The 14,886-nt window shown below is 39.6% G+C and overlaps 1 protein-coding gene across 1 annotated transcript in view; it reads left to right on the forward strand.

The window, feature by feature from the left end:
• The window catches only part of OTC (ornithine transcarbamylase), a 70,759-nt gene extending 56,520 nt beyond the window's left edge, over positions 1-14,239 (forward strand). The window contains exons 7-10 of the mRNA XM_010597752.2: positions 5,553-5,606; positions 5,687-5,836; positions 9,619-9,756; positions 14,180-14,239. Of these exons, the coding sequence (XP_010596054.1) occupies positions 5,553-5,606; positions 5,687-5,836; positions 9,619-9,756; positions 14,180-14,239 (402 nt within the window). The remainder of the gene's footprint in view (positions 1-5,552; positions 5,607-5,686; positions 5,837-9,618; positions 9,757-14,179) is intronic.
• Positions 14,240-14,886: the final 647 nt, after the last annotated feature.

Genomic DNA, 14,886 nt, shown 5'->3' on the forward strand with positions numbered 1-14,886 from the left:
AAGACATTAAAGAAGACCTAAATAAATGGAAGAACACTCTGTGTTTGTGGATTGGAAAACTTAATATTGTTAAAATGTTGACACTACTCAAAGCAATCTATAGATTCAGTTCAATCCCCATCAAAATTCCAATAGCCTTCTTTGCAGAAATGGAAAAGCCCATCATCAAATTTATATGGAACTGCAAGATACCCTGAATAGCCAAAGCAATCTTAAAAAGGAAGAACTAAGTAGGAAGAACTCAGACTTCCCATTCTCAAAACATACTTAAAGCTATAGTAATCAAAGCAGTATGGTACCGCTATAAAAAAAAAATAATGATATGCATATTAACCAATGGAATAGAATTGTCTAGAAGTGAATCTGTACATCTATGGTCAATTGATTTTTGACAAGGGGAAAGAGTAGTCTCATTAATGGTGCTGGGACGACTGGATTCCACACACAAAAGAATGACGCTGGACCCATACCTCACATATGAAAATTAATGCAAAATAGATCAAGGACCTAATTGCAAGAGCTAAAACCATAAACGTAGGGGTAATTCTTCAGGACCTAGTTTTTAACAATGGATTCTTAGGTATGACACTGAAAGCATGAGCAACAAAAGACAAAACAGGTAAATGGGCCTTCATCAAAATTAAAAACTCAAAGGATTTTATCCACACAATGAAAAGACAACCTACAGATTGGGAGAAAATTTTTGGAACCATGTATTCAATAGGGGTTTAATATCCAGAATATATAAAGAACTCCTACAACTTAACAACAAAAAGACAAACAACCCCATCAAAAAATGGGCAAAGGACTTGAATAGATATTTCACCAAAAAGGAAATGGCCAACAAGCATATGAAAGAAGCTCAGTGTCATTAGTCATTAGGGAAATGTAAATCAAAACAACAATGAGACATCAGTCTATCCCCACTAAGATAGCTATGATAATTAAAAAAACAAAACCAGAAAACAACAGGTGTTGGTGAGAATGTGAAGACACTAGAACCCTCATTCATTGCTGGTGGGATTGTAAAATGGTACAACTACCGTGGAAAACAGTTTGGCAGTTCCTCAAAAAGTTAAACATAGAAGTACCATCCAAAAAAAAAAAAAAACCTGCTGCCCTCGAGTCGATTCCGACTCATAGCGACCCTTTAGGGCAGGGTAGAACTGCCCCATAGAGTTTCCAAGGAGCACCTGGTGGATTCAAACTGCTGACCTTTTGGTTAGCAGCCATAGCACTTAACCACTGTGCCACCAGTGTTTCCAGAAGTACCATATGACCCAGCAGTTTCACTCCTAGGTATATACCCCCAAAAATTGAAAGCAGGAACATAAACAGATACTCATATACCAATGTTTATTGCAGCACTATTCACAATAGCCAAAAGGTGGAAACAACCTAAATGTACATCAACAGATGAATGGATAGACAAATCTTGGTATATACATTCAATGGAAATATTACTCAGTCATTAAGAGGAACAAAGTCCTGAAACATGCTACAACATGGATGAACCTTGACAACATTATGCTGAGTGAAATAAGTTAGACACAAAAGGACAAATATCCTATGAAATATTTAGAATAGGCAAGTGTGTAGAGACCATAGTTTATTAGTGGTTACCAGGGGTGAAAAGGAGGGGGAAAGAAGGAATCATTGCTTAGGGGGCTGAGCTTCTGTTAAGGGTGATGGAAAAATTTGGAAACAGTGGTGATGGTTGCACAATATGATGAACAAAATTAATGTCACTGAATTGTACATGTAAAAAGTGTTGAAACGATATATATATACACATATACAGGAAAAAAAAATGCTCATCCCTAATGTTCTTATTGAACCTTTGTTGTTGTTGTTGGGCACCATCAAGTCAGTTCCAAGTCATAGCGACCCCATGTGATAGAGTAGAAGTGCCCCACAGTGTTTTCCAGGCTGTAATCTTTATGGGGGCAGATCATCAGATCTTTCCCCCCGGAGCTGCTGGGTGGGTTGGAACCACCAACCTTTCAGTTAGCAGGAAAGTGCTTAACCATTGTGTCATCAGGGTTCTTTCTCACTGAACCAGTAGGGTCAATGGATCCTGCCACAGAAGAAATGGCGGGCATAGACAACTGCATGTATCAGAAACCACCTATTATAGTAAACTTTTGGGCACTCAGAGAGATGACCCTTACACCAGGTAATTTTCCCCTTTTATTCAGCGTGAACTGAAATAAAGGGTCGGATCTGACAAATGTACTTAAGGTGGCTCTTTTTCACTTAGTGGAAAGGAAGCTCTCATTCTCATTATAAATCTAGCATGAAGAAAGGCTTGATATAAATGCAAACTATTATTATATTTGGTTTTTATTGATAAAACATATATTAACAACAGTTGTTCCTTGAGATAAGATGTTTTTGGAAAGGCTTTATTATGTGGTAGAAATATATGGGCTATACATTTTATTGCATGTCAAAGAAGTTTTATTAACATCGAAGGGAAAAAAATCCAATATCACAGAGTAATTTCAGTATTGTTCTTATGCAGAAACTCATTTAAATGATAAAGAGTACTAAAACTTGGTTCAATCTTGGTGGGAGTAAGAGTTTTTTCAAAGTCTACTGGAAAGTCTAATTGTGCAGAAGTAGTCCCATCAATTTATATGCCTTCAGTTATTAGTAGACCTATTTCCTTTAAAGACAAAGCTATGAGATTTATTGTAAGTTTAAGAAACACTGAAAAGTTTCCAAGGCCATGATTAATCTATATTCCCATTCTTCAACCAAGAATAACTTACATGTTGAAGAAAAAAAATAGTTTTGTCCATGATTGTAAAATTGCTCCATAAACTATCAATGGTAATGATGTAAACATTGTTCTAAATGAATATTTAGACTGAACTGGGCTAATCACCTTCTCTATGTGGTTTTAAGATTTATGTAAAAGCCAATGAATGACGTAGTATTGAAAGCTGAGCTATGAGTAAAGAATTTCCCTGCATTCTATGTCATGGCCCAATGCACGCAAGGTTGGGTGATTTTCTAATTTCCAAATCTTTTTGTTGGTTATCTAAGTACCTATTGATTCCTTCTCTTAGGATGATTGTACTTACGGAGTATAAAACCTGCTTTCAAAAATGGAAGGTTCCATTTTCAGGGCAGGAGGCACCTGAGCTACTACCCAAGTCTCTTCATTTATGTTTACCAGTATGACTGGTCACAGCATTAGTTACTAATTAGCAATCCTTTATTAATTACCTTCCCTCAAGCCCCTTACAAACCAGGCTCCAGATTTATGGCTATTGACGGTGGTAAAACTGCTATGGTGCAAAGGTTAAAGCACTCGGCTGCTAACTGAAAGGCCAATGTTTCTAACCAACCAGCAGCTCTGTGGGAGAAAAGACCTGGCAATCTGCTCCCATAAAGATTACTGCCTAGGAAGCCCTATCAGGCAGTTCTACTCTGTCACATGGCGTCACTATGAGTCAGAATCAACCTGACAACACACAGTAACAATGAAACTGCTAAAATGTCTGCAGTCACCGTCATCAAGAATTTTGTATTGAGAGAAGAAACTATGGTAGACGACCATGAACAAATAAACTCAGTTTCAAACTAATAAACCTGGACACGCCTGTCGCAGTTGGGTTTCCCAGGAAGTAGACTCTGAAACAGAGTTTGGTGTGCAGGATGTTTATTAGGGTGTGTCCTGAAGAGCAACACCTGTGGGAAGGAAGAGATAGAAGCAGGAGTAAACAGAAGTAGAAGCTGAACTGCGATGCAGGCCTAACAGCAGCCTCAGTTGATCATATGGAAAGTTCTAGATCTGGCATGGCCACTCAGAGCTGTCCTGAGTTGGAGGCGGGGAGGATCAGCTTTTCATACCCTCCTGTCAATCAGTCATTGACACGGATCGTCCTGGAAAAGTGTGTGTCCTTGGGTGAGATGGCTTTCTGCAGCTGAGGCAGTACCCAAAGAGGGCTGATGGCTAAAGGCCATATTCCCACAGCTTTCCCAGGAAGTCCTTTATTCATGAAAGAACCCTTTATTCATGACTGCGTCCACCACAATGTCCCACTGAGAATTTATAAAAATCAGCTCATAATAAATGCTAAGAATTCAGGACAATGCGAAAGATAGAGGAAGGTAAGGATAATGATGGTGTTTGAACTGGCAAGACAGAGGTCTTGAGAGTCTGGAAGTGCTGCTGGGCCAGAGTTCTGACAAAAAAGGAGCTGGCATGTTCTGATGAAGACGCCCAGGTGGGGACAAGGAGGGAGGTATTTAAGAGCGAAGGGCTGTGATGGTGGAAGAGAGCAAGAGGTGTAGAGGGATGACAATAAGATTGGCTTTACTGCAGCAAGATGTTGAGGAGAATTAAAAGAGACAGAAGTGAGGGATGTTGGTGGGGAGCCTTAATGCTCTTAATCAGGATTTTGGTCTGACTTAAGAAAGAAGTAGTAAACATCAGAGGCCTCAGAGAAAACAACTCTTGCTGCTGTGTACAGAGCAGATTAGAGGGTGAAGATAGAGGCAGGAAGGCTATTTGTGAAGCTTAAAGGCTTTAGCTGCCTCCATAATGTCCCCTCACCCAGAGTTGAGATTAGGTTAAGGCACAGGAGGTAGCTAGGGTACAGAATTGTGTGCTTGCACAATGCAAAGAGTGTCTCCTTACGTCTTGTGCCATAGGCATCTCCCTTGCCTCACCCAAGTCCCAACTCTGCCCTCACCAAATCATCCCAAACAAGCACATAATCCTAGTAAAAACAGTGTACTTGCTGTGTAAATGCCACTTCAAAACAAGCACCCAGCACTCAGAACACTTTCTGTAGATTGCAGAAAAGTAAGATATGTGCATGTGGCTCAAATGGTTAAGTGCTCTGCTGCTAACCTAAAGGTTGGTGGTTCGAACCCACCTAGCCACTCCACAAGACAGAGAGAGAGAAAGACCTGGCAATCTGCTCCCATAAAGATTACAACCCAGGAAACCCTACGGGGAAGTTCCACCATGACACATGGGGTTGCTAGGAATCGAAAATGACTTGACAGCTCCTAGCAACAACAACAACATGTGGGCAGTTAGTATTAAACTGGGGTGGTCAGGGATGGTTTCTCTAAGGAGGGGACATTTGAAGTGAGACCTGAAAGCCTTATCCACATGAATTGGGTGGGGAAAAGCATTTCTGACCAAAGAAACAGCATGTGGAAAGACTTGGAGACAAACATGCACTGAGCTGTAGCATTAGGTATATAATCCTCTTAAGCTATTACAGGAACAAAAAGAGGTGTTAGCTACCAAGAGCTAGAAAGTACTACACTCAATATTTGTCTTTATTATTAAAGATGTCAAAGATAATAAAGAAAGAAGGGGCAATTGGTTACCTTTTTAAATTCCCAAAGGCACTATTAAGGTTTGAAAGTCTAGATGTAAAAATCATATTCTACTCAACATGGTTGGAACACATCTTAGAGCAAAAAGGGAAGGAGGGAGGGAATTTTGTTGAAAAGAAAATAATGCATGTAAGAAAACTGATATATAATAAAATTACCTGAATAACAAACTCTTCCCCCTGCAGGGCTATGAGCCGGATCCTAGTATAACCAAGTTGGCAGAGCAGTATGCCAAAGAGGTATGCACCTTATCTGTAATGCTGTATTTGCCTTTCTCTCTCCCACGAAGTTGTTTAACTGGCACACTTATGTATGCTAGAACGGTACCAGGCTGTCTCTGACAAATGATCCATTGGAAGCGGCGCGTGGAGGCAACGTATTAATTACGGACACTTGGATAAGCATGGGACAAGAAGAGGAAAAGAAAAAGCGGCTCCAGGCTTTCCAAGGTTACCAAGTTACAATGAAGGTACAAACTGAAGCCTCTCTGAAGGTTCATTAATTCCATTCATATAGGCCAGAACTATCTAATCACTCATTCACATTGGGGAGAGTAGACTGTCCTTTCATTCCCTATGAAGGACTCACTGTCTGTATACTCCAAGGATTTCTCTCCTTCCAAAGATTAGCTATGTCCTTTGGAAAGACACTTTTTGTGCTGGATGAAGGAATTTGAAACCTAGGCTGAAAAGAGAACTGGCTTCTCCCTCTCACAACAATCGAGGGATTGGAATCCTTTACTCTGTGTGTTTAGAAAGATTAGGTTACTTCTGATTTCCCCTAAGAAAAGCCCCATAACTATTCTCCTCAGGCAAATCCTTGCGTCCATTTTCTAAGGACCCCAAAGACCAGTTTAGTTTTGCTAACTCCGTCCAGGTCATTCCCAGGGAAATTCATCTAATCTGAGACTTTGCATTAAGATGTGCACCAGTGCTTGTCAACCTTGAACATGCATCAGAATCATCTGGAGGGCTTGTTAAAGCTCAGACGGCTGAGCCCCACCCCCAGGGGTTCTGACTCAGTAGTTCAGGGATGGAGCCTGAGACTGTGCATTTCTAACAAGTTCCCAGGTGAAGCCATGCTGCTGATTCAGGCCCACACTTAGAGAACCACTGCTCTGGAAGAATACCCTAAAAGTCAGGTGTGCACTGGGGTTTTTTCGGCAGAGAAACTAACCTGTTTTGATAGAGAAAGGGATTAAGCAATTACAATAAATATTTTATTGATAAAATAAAGGAAACCCTGGTGGCGTAGTGGTTAAGAGCTACGGCTCCTAAACAAAAGGTCGGCAGTTCAAATCCACCAGGCACTCCTTAGAAACTCCATGGGGCAGTTCTACTCTGTTCTATAAGGTTGATATGACTTGGAATTGACTCAATGGCGATGGGTTTGGTTTTGGTTTTTCCCACCTCCTTAAGAGTGACTATTCCTAGAGGCAGCCACTATTTAGCAGTTCAATGTTTCTTTTTGCAGACCTTTTCTGTGTATTTGCCTATATATATAACCCGCTAAACCCTGCTGCCGTCCAGTTATATATATGCCTACACACACACACACACACAAAAACTATTAATTTCTTATAAATGGTATGTTGGATAACTAACAACGTTAGACATATTATTGTGACTTATTTTTTCCACTTAACAAATCTTAGATTTTTCTTGTCTATTTATTTAAATATTTTTCATTCTTTTTAATGGCAACATAGTATTCCAAAGTTATGAGTAGACCATAATTTACTGAAGTATTCCCTATTGGTAAATTTGGCTATTTTCAATTATCCAAATTACAAGCCATGCTACAATGAACATCCTTATACATATTTATTTGTGCAAGTATTACTGGAGAATAGATCCCTGGAAGAAAAACTTCTGCGTGAAGTGATATATACTTTTTAAAATACAGGAGATGCTACTAAATTGCTTATCCAGAAAGGATTAAACATTTATAATCCCACAGTTGTGTATTAGAGTTCTTTCCCCACACTCTCTCCATTCTTAGTTGTTTATATTTTTAATTTTTGTAAATCTGAAGGAAAAATGGTATCTCATGCTTTTTAAATTTTTCATTTTCCTTATTACTAGTATCTTTTCATGTTTATTGGCTATTTCCATTTCTTTTTCTGTAAGTTGCAGTCATATCCTTTACCCATTTTTTTTTGTCTTTTTCTTATTGGTTATAGGAGATCTTTATATATTATGGAGCTCTGGTGGCACAGTGGTTAAGAGCTTGGCTGCTAACCAAAAGGTTGGCAGTTCAAATCCACCAGCTGCTCCTTGGAAACCCTATGGGGCAGCTCTACTCTGTCCTATAACCCAAACCCAGTGCCGTCGAGTCGATTCCGACTCATAGTGACCCTATGAGTTTCCAATAGGAAATGAGAGTTTCCAATAAAAAAAAAAATAGGAAGCTATAAAATGAGAGTTTCCAATAGGAAACTATAGGGTTGCTCTAAATCAGATTTGACTCGATGGCATTGGGTTTCTTTGTTTTTTGGTTTTATACATTATGGCTAATCCCTTGTCATATAAAAAAAAATGTGGCATATATTTTCCAAGGAGAACTTTTTCTTTTTTTTGGTGAAAAATATACACAGCAAAACCCACTCCTATTCCAGTTTCTAGACATAATGATCAGTGACATTGGTTACATTCTTCACGTTGTGTCAACATTCTTGTTATTTCTGTTCTAGTTGTTTCACTTCATTTTACTTATCTCCCTGCCCTCAACTTTCTCATCTATGCCTTACAGCTGTTGACCCTTTGGTCTTATATAATTTTTTTTTTTAAGTAACGCAATACTCCAGGGTGACAATCTTTACTCTTTGGGCTAAACTGTTACTTAGTTTAAAGGTGACTTCAGGGGACAGTTTCAATTGGAGGTCTGAAGAGCAACTCAGGGCCATAGTCTAAGTGACTCCTCCAGCCTCAACAAGTCCAGTAAGTCTGGATTTTTTAAGAATTTGAAGTTCTAGTCCACATTTTTCTCCCTTTTTATCAGGATCCATCTATTGTGTTCCTGATCAGAACATTCAGTAATGGTAGCTGGGTACCGTCTAGTTTTTCTGGTCTTCAGGTGGAGGAGGCAGTAGTCCATGTAGACTATTAGTCCTGTAGTCTAGTTCCTTCTCTGATTCTTGGGTTTCTCTCTCTCTCTTTTGTTCCAGATGAATAAAGACCAATAGTTGTATCTCAAGGAGAACTATTAAATTACCCCTGGTTTACCTTAGATTTACTTTGACCAATTCCAGGTATTTTTCCAGTGCTTTAGGACTATAGGCTTGAAGAATAGTCATCTTACGGATGTATGACTAGCATAAATGTTACTTCTTTCCTATGTCACTTTGCCCATATTTTAGAAATTCAGAATGTTCTGAACTGAGAGTTAGGGTGGGAGGTAAAATAAAATTTTAGCCCAAAGGCAGTAATTGTGAGGTAAGAACACATGAGGGGATGTAATTTTGAATCTGTAAGAGAACAACGTTAATAGCTGGGAAAATGTAACTTTCAGGAATTAACTGTTGGAACAAATGAAAACTAGTACATTTGCATTGAGTGAAACATCCAGTGCACAGCGCTCATAATCCTCTCTGATGCATTCCTATCTCAGTGCTGTTTTCCAAAGTTGTATTAACTAATGGCTAAGTATGCTTCGAGTGCTAAAAACCACAATTTAGAGATAAGCTTAAAATATAATACAATCTTATAAAAAGCAACTTTTTTTTTATATTGGGGTGTAATTTGTGACTTTTGCTATCAGCCACGTATTATACTAGTGGAGTTCATTACTGAAATGCCCACTATCCCACTAGACAGAATACCAGAAGTCTGGGTTAGTGGTTTAACTTGGAGTGATGCCCCTCTCCCCAAACATTAAGTTCTGTAAGTTGAAACTACAACGTAAATTTTCCCGGGCTGCCTTAAGCTAAAACCCGCACTCTACCCCTTTGTCTCCCTCTTTGTATTGGTCTCTAACCATCCCCCCATACCAAAAACAAACAAACAAACAAACCAAACCCATTGCCATCAAGTCGATTCCAACTCATAGTGACCCTATAGGACACTCTGACAGAGTGGAACTGCCCCATAGAGTTTCCAAGGAGCACCTGGTGGATTCAAACTGCTGACCTTTTGGTTTGCAGCTGTAGCTCTTAACCATTATGGCACCAGGGTTTCCAACCCCAGGCCATATGTGCTTTTAAATACTGGAGAAGACAAATATGACATGGTCTTATCCCCATCTCTTCTTTAGACTGCTAAAGTTGCTGCCTCTGACTGGACATTTTTACACTGCTTGCCCAGAAAACCAGAAGAAGTAGATGACGAAGTGTTTTATTCTCCACAATCACTGGTGTTCCCAGAGGCCGAAAACAGAAAGTGGACAATCATGGTAAGCAGGCAACGGGGAAAGGAGGAGAAGTAGGAGTTCTCTGTGTGGTCCCAACTTGGTGGTTCATGCCTTTTGATAAATAAGAACCAACAGAGATTATCTAGCTATATTTTTGGCTCATATGGGATCTGTTTTTTTCCAGAAAGTTCATAATAGATTATTATTGTTTATTAGCATTTATGATGCATCTTTAATGGAATAAAATGGATCCCCTTCCAAATAAATCTATTTTTATCAAAATTCTTCCTGCCCTTGATCAGCCTGAGCACTAGCCACCATTGTCTGCCAGCCATTTTAAGTTGTGTAATTCATATGTTAGAATGTCTTTGTTCATGCTGATAAAAGTCCCTAATTCAGTTTCTGCCAGAAAATGAGCATTCAAAAGTCTTATATCCTTCCTCCTCTCTTTTCTCCTTTCATTCCTTCTTTTATGACCTGTCCAAATAATTGCTTTAGCTCTCCGCCTTACTTTGGCTATACAGATACATTTGTTTTAGTTAAAAAGCATTTCCAGAAGTCACAGCAAAGCTAATCTTAAAAATTACTGGTCCCTTTAAGATTAAGCCACTAGTTTTATCTTCATCACTGCCATTCTACAAATATTAACCTTAAGTCTCTGTAATATCCCAAATGTCACCTTCTTCTTTGGAAAACTGAATACTCACAGGCAATCTAGCTCCACCATTTTTTTAGTTTTCAGTGATTTAACTGGTCTCAATTACTTTACCAGGCAGAGTCTTACTCAGGAACAGAAGAGTCCACTGTAGGTAGATTAACAAAAAGGAATTTATTAAAAGATATTAAGGCGCTCCCAGAATCTGTGGGGTGATGGACACTACACAGCCAGGGACAACACAGGCAGGACAATTGTCCAACAACACTGTGGTTTTTGTGTAGCCAAAACACCATCCACACAGTTAGCTACAGTCTAGTACCTAAGGCCCTTGACACTAAATGCCAGATACTCCATTATAGCTGCCCCAGGTGAACCACACATCTCCACCTCATACAGACCAGAAGATCTAATCTCCCAGAGCATGAGTTCCATTGCATGTTGTTAACTTACGCAGCCAGGTCTTGAGTAGATGCACCTGAGTGGCATGCTCCCCCCCCCACCCCAACCCCTGAACGGGAATCTGAGAAATGTAGTTTTCAGCATTCAACTTCTGGAGTAGAGAAAAGCAAGCTAGAAAGGAGTATCTGCTAATTAGTTAACTAATCTATAAATGGGGATAGGGTTATTGTGAGCATTGAAATAATACATGCAAAGCATTTAGTACTGTGCCTAATATGTTGTAAATATTGTTGTTATAATCATCATCATCTTCACTGTTAATCTGATATAATGACCTGCACTGGCTCGAGCTCTGCTGTAGCTGTTTTGGATGCCAATTGTGACTTCCTTGGCAATGGAAGATTATTTATCTGACCTAAATTTGCCCTATCTAATAGCAGGGATGATTTTTTGTAACTGTACTTTTCCAGCTTGTCACCCCAGGACACTACCTTTGGCCAAAATATGAGTTCCCATGTCATCTAAACCAGTGCTTCTGAAACTTTAATGTGACTTTGAGTCACCCAGAGATCTTTTAAGGAGTTCTGGTGGTGAAATGGTTAAGCGCTTGGCTGCTAACTATAAGGTCAGTGGTTCGAACCCACCAGCGGTTTTGTGGGAGAAAAGACCTGGTGATCTGCTCCCATAAAGATTACGGCCTAGAAAACCGTATGAGTCAGAATCTACTCACTGGCATGCAACAACAGCAACAAGGGATCTTGTAAAGAGCCCTGGGAGGAGGTTCAATGGTTAAGTGCTGGGCTGCTAACCAAAAGGTCAGTGGTTCGAACCCACCCAGCAGCTTCTCAGGAGAAAGACCTGGTGATCTGCTCCCATAAAGATTACGGCCTAGAAAACCCTATGGGGCAGTTCCACCCTGTAATACAGGGTTGCTATGAGTTGGAATTGACTCAACAGCACTCAGCAACAACAGGGATCTTGTTAGAGTGTAGATTAGGATTCAGTAGGTCTGAGATGGGGTCCATGATTCTGCACTTTCAACAAGTACCAGGTGATGCAGGTGATTCAGGTGCTGTCATCCTGTGAACCACACTTTGGGTAGCAAAGATTTAGATGACAAAAAAGAAAATGTGAGCTCTCCAATTATATACTTCAGGAAGAGGCATAGCAAAAAAATTTCCTAAAGCTCTATTTTTTATCACAGGACAAAGTTATAAACATAAATCAACCTAAATTTGTTAAAATAGGTCCTTTATAGAAATGCATGGGGAAAAAAAAAAACTAAAAGAAAGCATTCTAAAATACCATTTATGGAGATATTCTGCACTTCTAAACTTTCAAAAAGCTTATAAACAACCTTTTAAAATTTTAAAATATATAATACATTGACATGGTTGAAATGTTTACAAAGAGATAGAGACAGATGGATGAATGGATGGATATAGATATACATATATTTAGTCAAATTTTCCATGCACTCATTTTTCATCCATCTTCTATGCACCATCTCTCCATCTCCCACCCTCATGAGGAAATTAGGGAAAATATATTTTAAAGAAAACAAGAGGTATAACCATGTTAAAATGAAGGAAGAAAGTCTAAATTAGAACAAACACTTGCTCGGGAGTGAGAAGATTTTAATACTAGTCAACTGTGTCATCTTGGTAAGTATTACCTCTCTAGGTCTCAGCTCTCCCACCTGTAAAATAAGCAGATCAAGCTGCAGAGAGGGAAAATGATTCTTAATGTTAGGTTCTCATTCCCATCAACAGGCTACTTGGAGTCCAGGATTCTGAGCCTGCCTCTGGTCTCAGGAAAAAAGAGTGCCATAACTGATTAGTAGCGATGCCTGACATGGGTACTGGAAGGGAGGTGGTGATATACATGCTACATTCTTTATGTCTCTGAGGTAGATGATTTGGAGGTCCCTTTGAGTTCAGGTCATTTCAGTAACTGAAAGTTCCTTATGTCTCAGTGTCCTCATCTGTATTTTCTCTTACCACCTCAGACAAGTAGGTAAGGATACTGAGGCACTTAAAGCACTCAGCACAGTGCCTGACATGTGGTAAATACATTCAGTAAACACTTTTGAAATACAAGGCATGCACTTCTGATATAGGTTAGGGATACATGTACAGTATGGTTGAAAGGTAAGAGCAAGTACCTGAGAGGCAATAAACTTACTACCTCTTAAGAATGGAGTCAGTAGAAACCTAGATTCAAATCCAGTTCTGTACTGTTTGCTATCTCAAGGACTAATTTTCTCCTCTATAAACAATAGAGACAACCTTAGAAGGCCGTTGCACTGAGATAATGCATGAACATTTCTCCCAGCTCACCACAGCACCTAGCACAGTGCCTAGCTAGTATTTCTTGACTGACTGGCGCATGGTAAAGCACTTAGTACACTGCCTGGTACATAGGAAAACCATTGCTGTGAAGTCGATTCCGACTCATACCAACCCTATAGGACAGAGTAGAACTGCCTCTTTGGGTTTCCAAAGAGCAGCTGGTGAAGTCGAACTGCTGACCTTTTGGTTAGCAGCCAAGCTCTTACCACCAGGGGTCCATTAGTAAGCACTCAACAGATATTTGTCATCATTGTTTCTGGTATTATTATTATTGCCATTACTGTGGAAGTTGAGGAGAGTAAAAAATGAAAATAATCATTTGTGGCTGACAGACTAAGGGGAAACTATACTCTAGGCTACAAAGTTAGTCTCTTTCAGGGAGACCAAAATTCAAAGAGCAGACATTATTCATTAGCCCAAATGCTTTACTTTTATTACTCTACATCTGATTTATCCTAAACTTGTCTAGCTTGCAAGTAATCATCCCCCCCACAAAAAAATCCACTTCCACAGAGTTGATTCAGATTCATAGTGATCCCACTGGACAGAGTAGAACTGCCCCATAGGGGTTTCTGGGGTATAACTTTTATGGGAGCAGACTGCCACATCTTTTTCCTTTGGAGCAGCTGGTGGGTTTGAACTGCAAACCTTTCAGTTAGCAGCCGAGTGCTTTAACCACTGTACAACCAGGGCCCCTTGCAAGTAACCATACCAGAGTATAAACATTAGGGAGTGGGGTGGGAGGGGTTATGTTCTCTACAAGCAGTCAATACGTAAGTTTGACTTAGGACTAGAAAATCCATTCAGGCTACCTATCAGGCCTAAGGAAGCACTGTATTTGTGTATCTCTTTAGCTCAACCTGATTTCTCTTTACCTTTCTTTACCAAAATAAAAATAATTATTAGTTCAAAATTGCTCCCTTATCATTTCCTTGTGAAAACACATTTCGACCATAGGCTTTCAAAACTACAACCTAGTTCCCCTTCCCTAGGTCCCTACGCAGATGGTTGCTAATGTTTATTCATTTCTTCCTCTTTCCTTGTCATGTCATCCCAGGCTGTCATGGTGTCCCTGCTGACAGATTACTCACCTCAGCTCCAGAAGCTGAAGTTCTGATGCTATGATGCTTGTCAAGAGAGAAGTAATGTTCGTCAGTGATAGAATGAGTCAGTTTATGGAGGAAGAAGAAAATGGGGGAAGAAGAAGAGAATGTAACAAATAATTTCTAATACATGGTATGGGTGAATTGTATGATACTGCTGAAGCCCTTAAGCAAAGTGGTGCTGGTGCACTGCAATACATGGCTTCAATTGGTTCAAACTCTCTCTCTCTAATTCACAATTTCTGGGTTACATCTGGGTATCATATTAGTAATTATATACATTTGCTTTAGCTACACATAAAATACTGTGTTCATAACACATTATGTCTAAGCCACTAAATGTAATCTATGCTTATTACCTTAAGAAATTATCACCCACGCTAATTGATAAGTAAATATTTACCAGGCAGTCAGCTACTGGTAGGTCTCTGGGCTGTGTTCATGTCCCCCAGGACCAACAAGGAAGCCAAATGATCCATCTTGCAGATGGAGTACAATTTCCAGACCAATGAAGTAGACAGACATTCACTTTTGGAGGAAAATGAAATTCTTAGAAAACAGCCATGACTGTACCTGAACTCTGAAGATTTTTCTCCAATCATTTGTAGGAAAGGGGTCCTTCAAGAGCAAGCATCTCTTCTCTCTAATGGATACTTAATGT

Source organism: Loxodonta africana, chromosome X, assembly GCF_030014295.1.
Source record: "Loxodonta africana isolate mLoxAfr1 chromosome X, mLoxAfr1.hap2, whole genome shotgun sequence".
Lineage (NCBI taxonomy): Eukaryota > Metazoa > Chordata > Mammalia > Proboscidea > Elephantidae > Loxodonta > Loxodonta africana.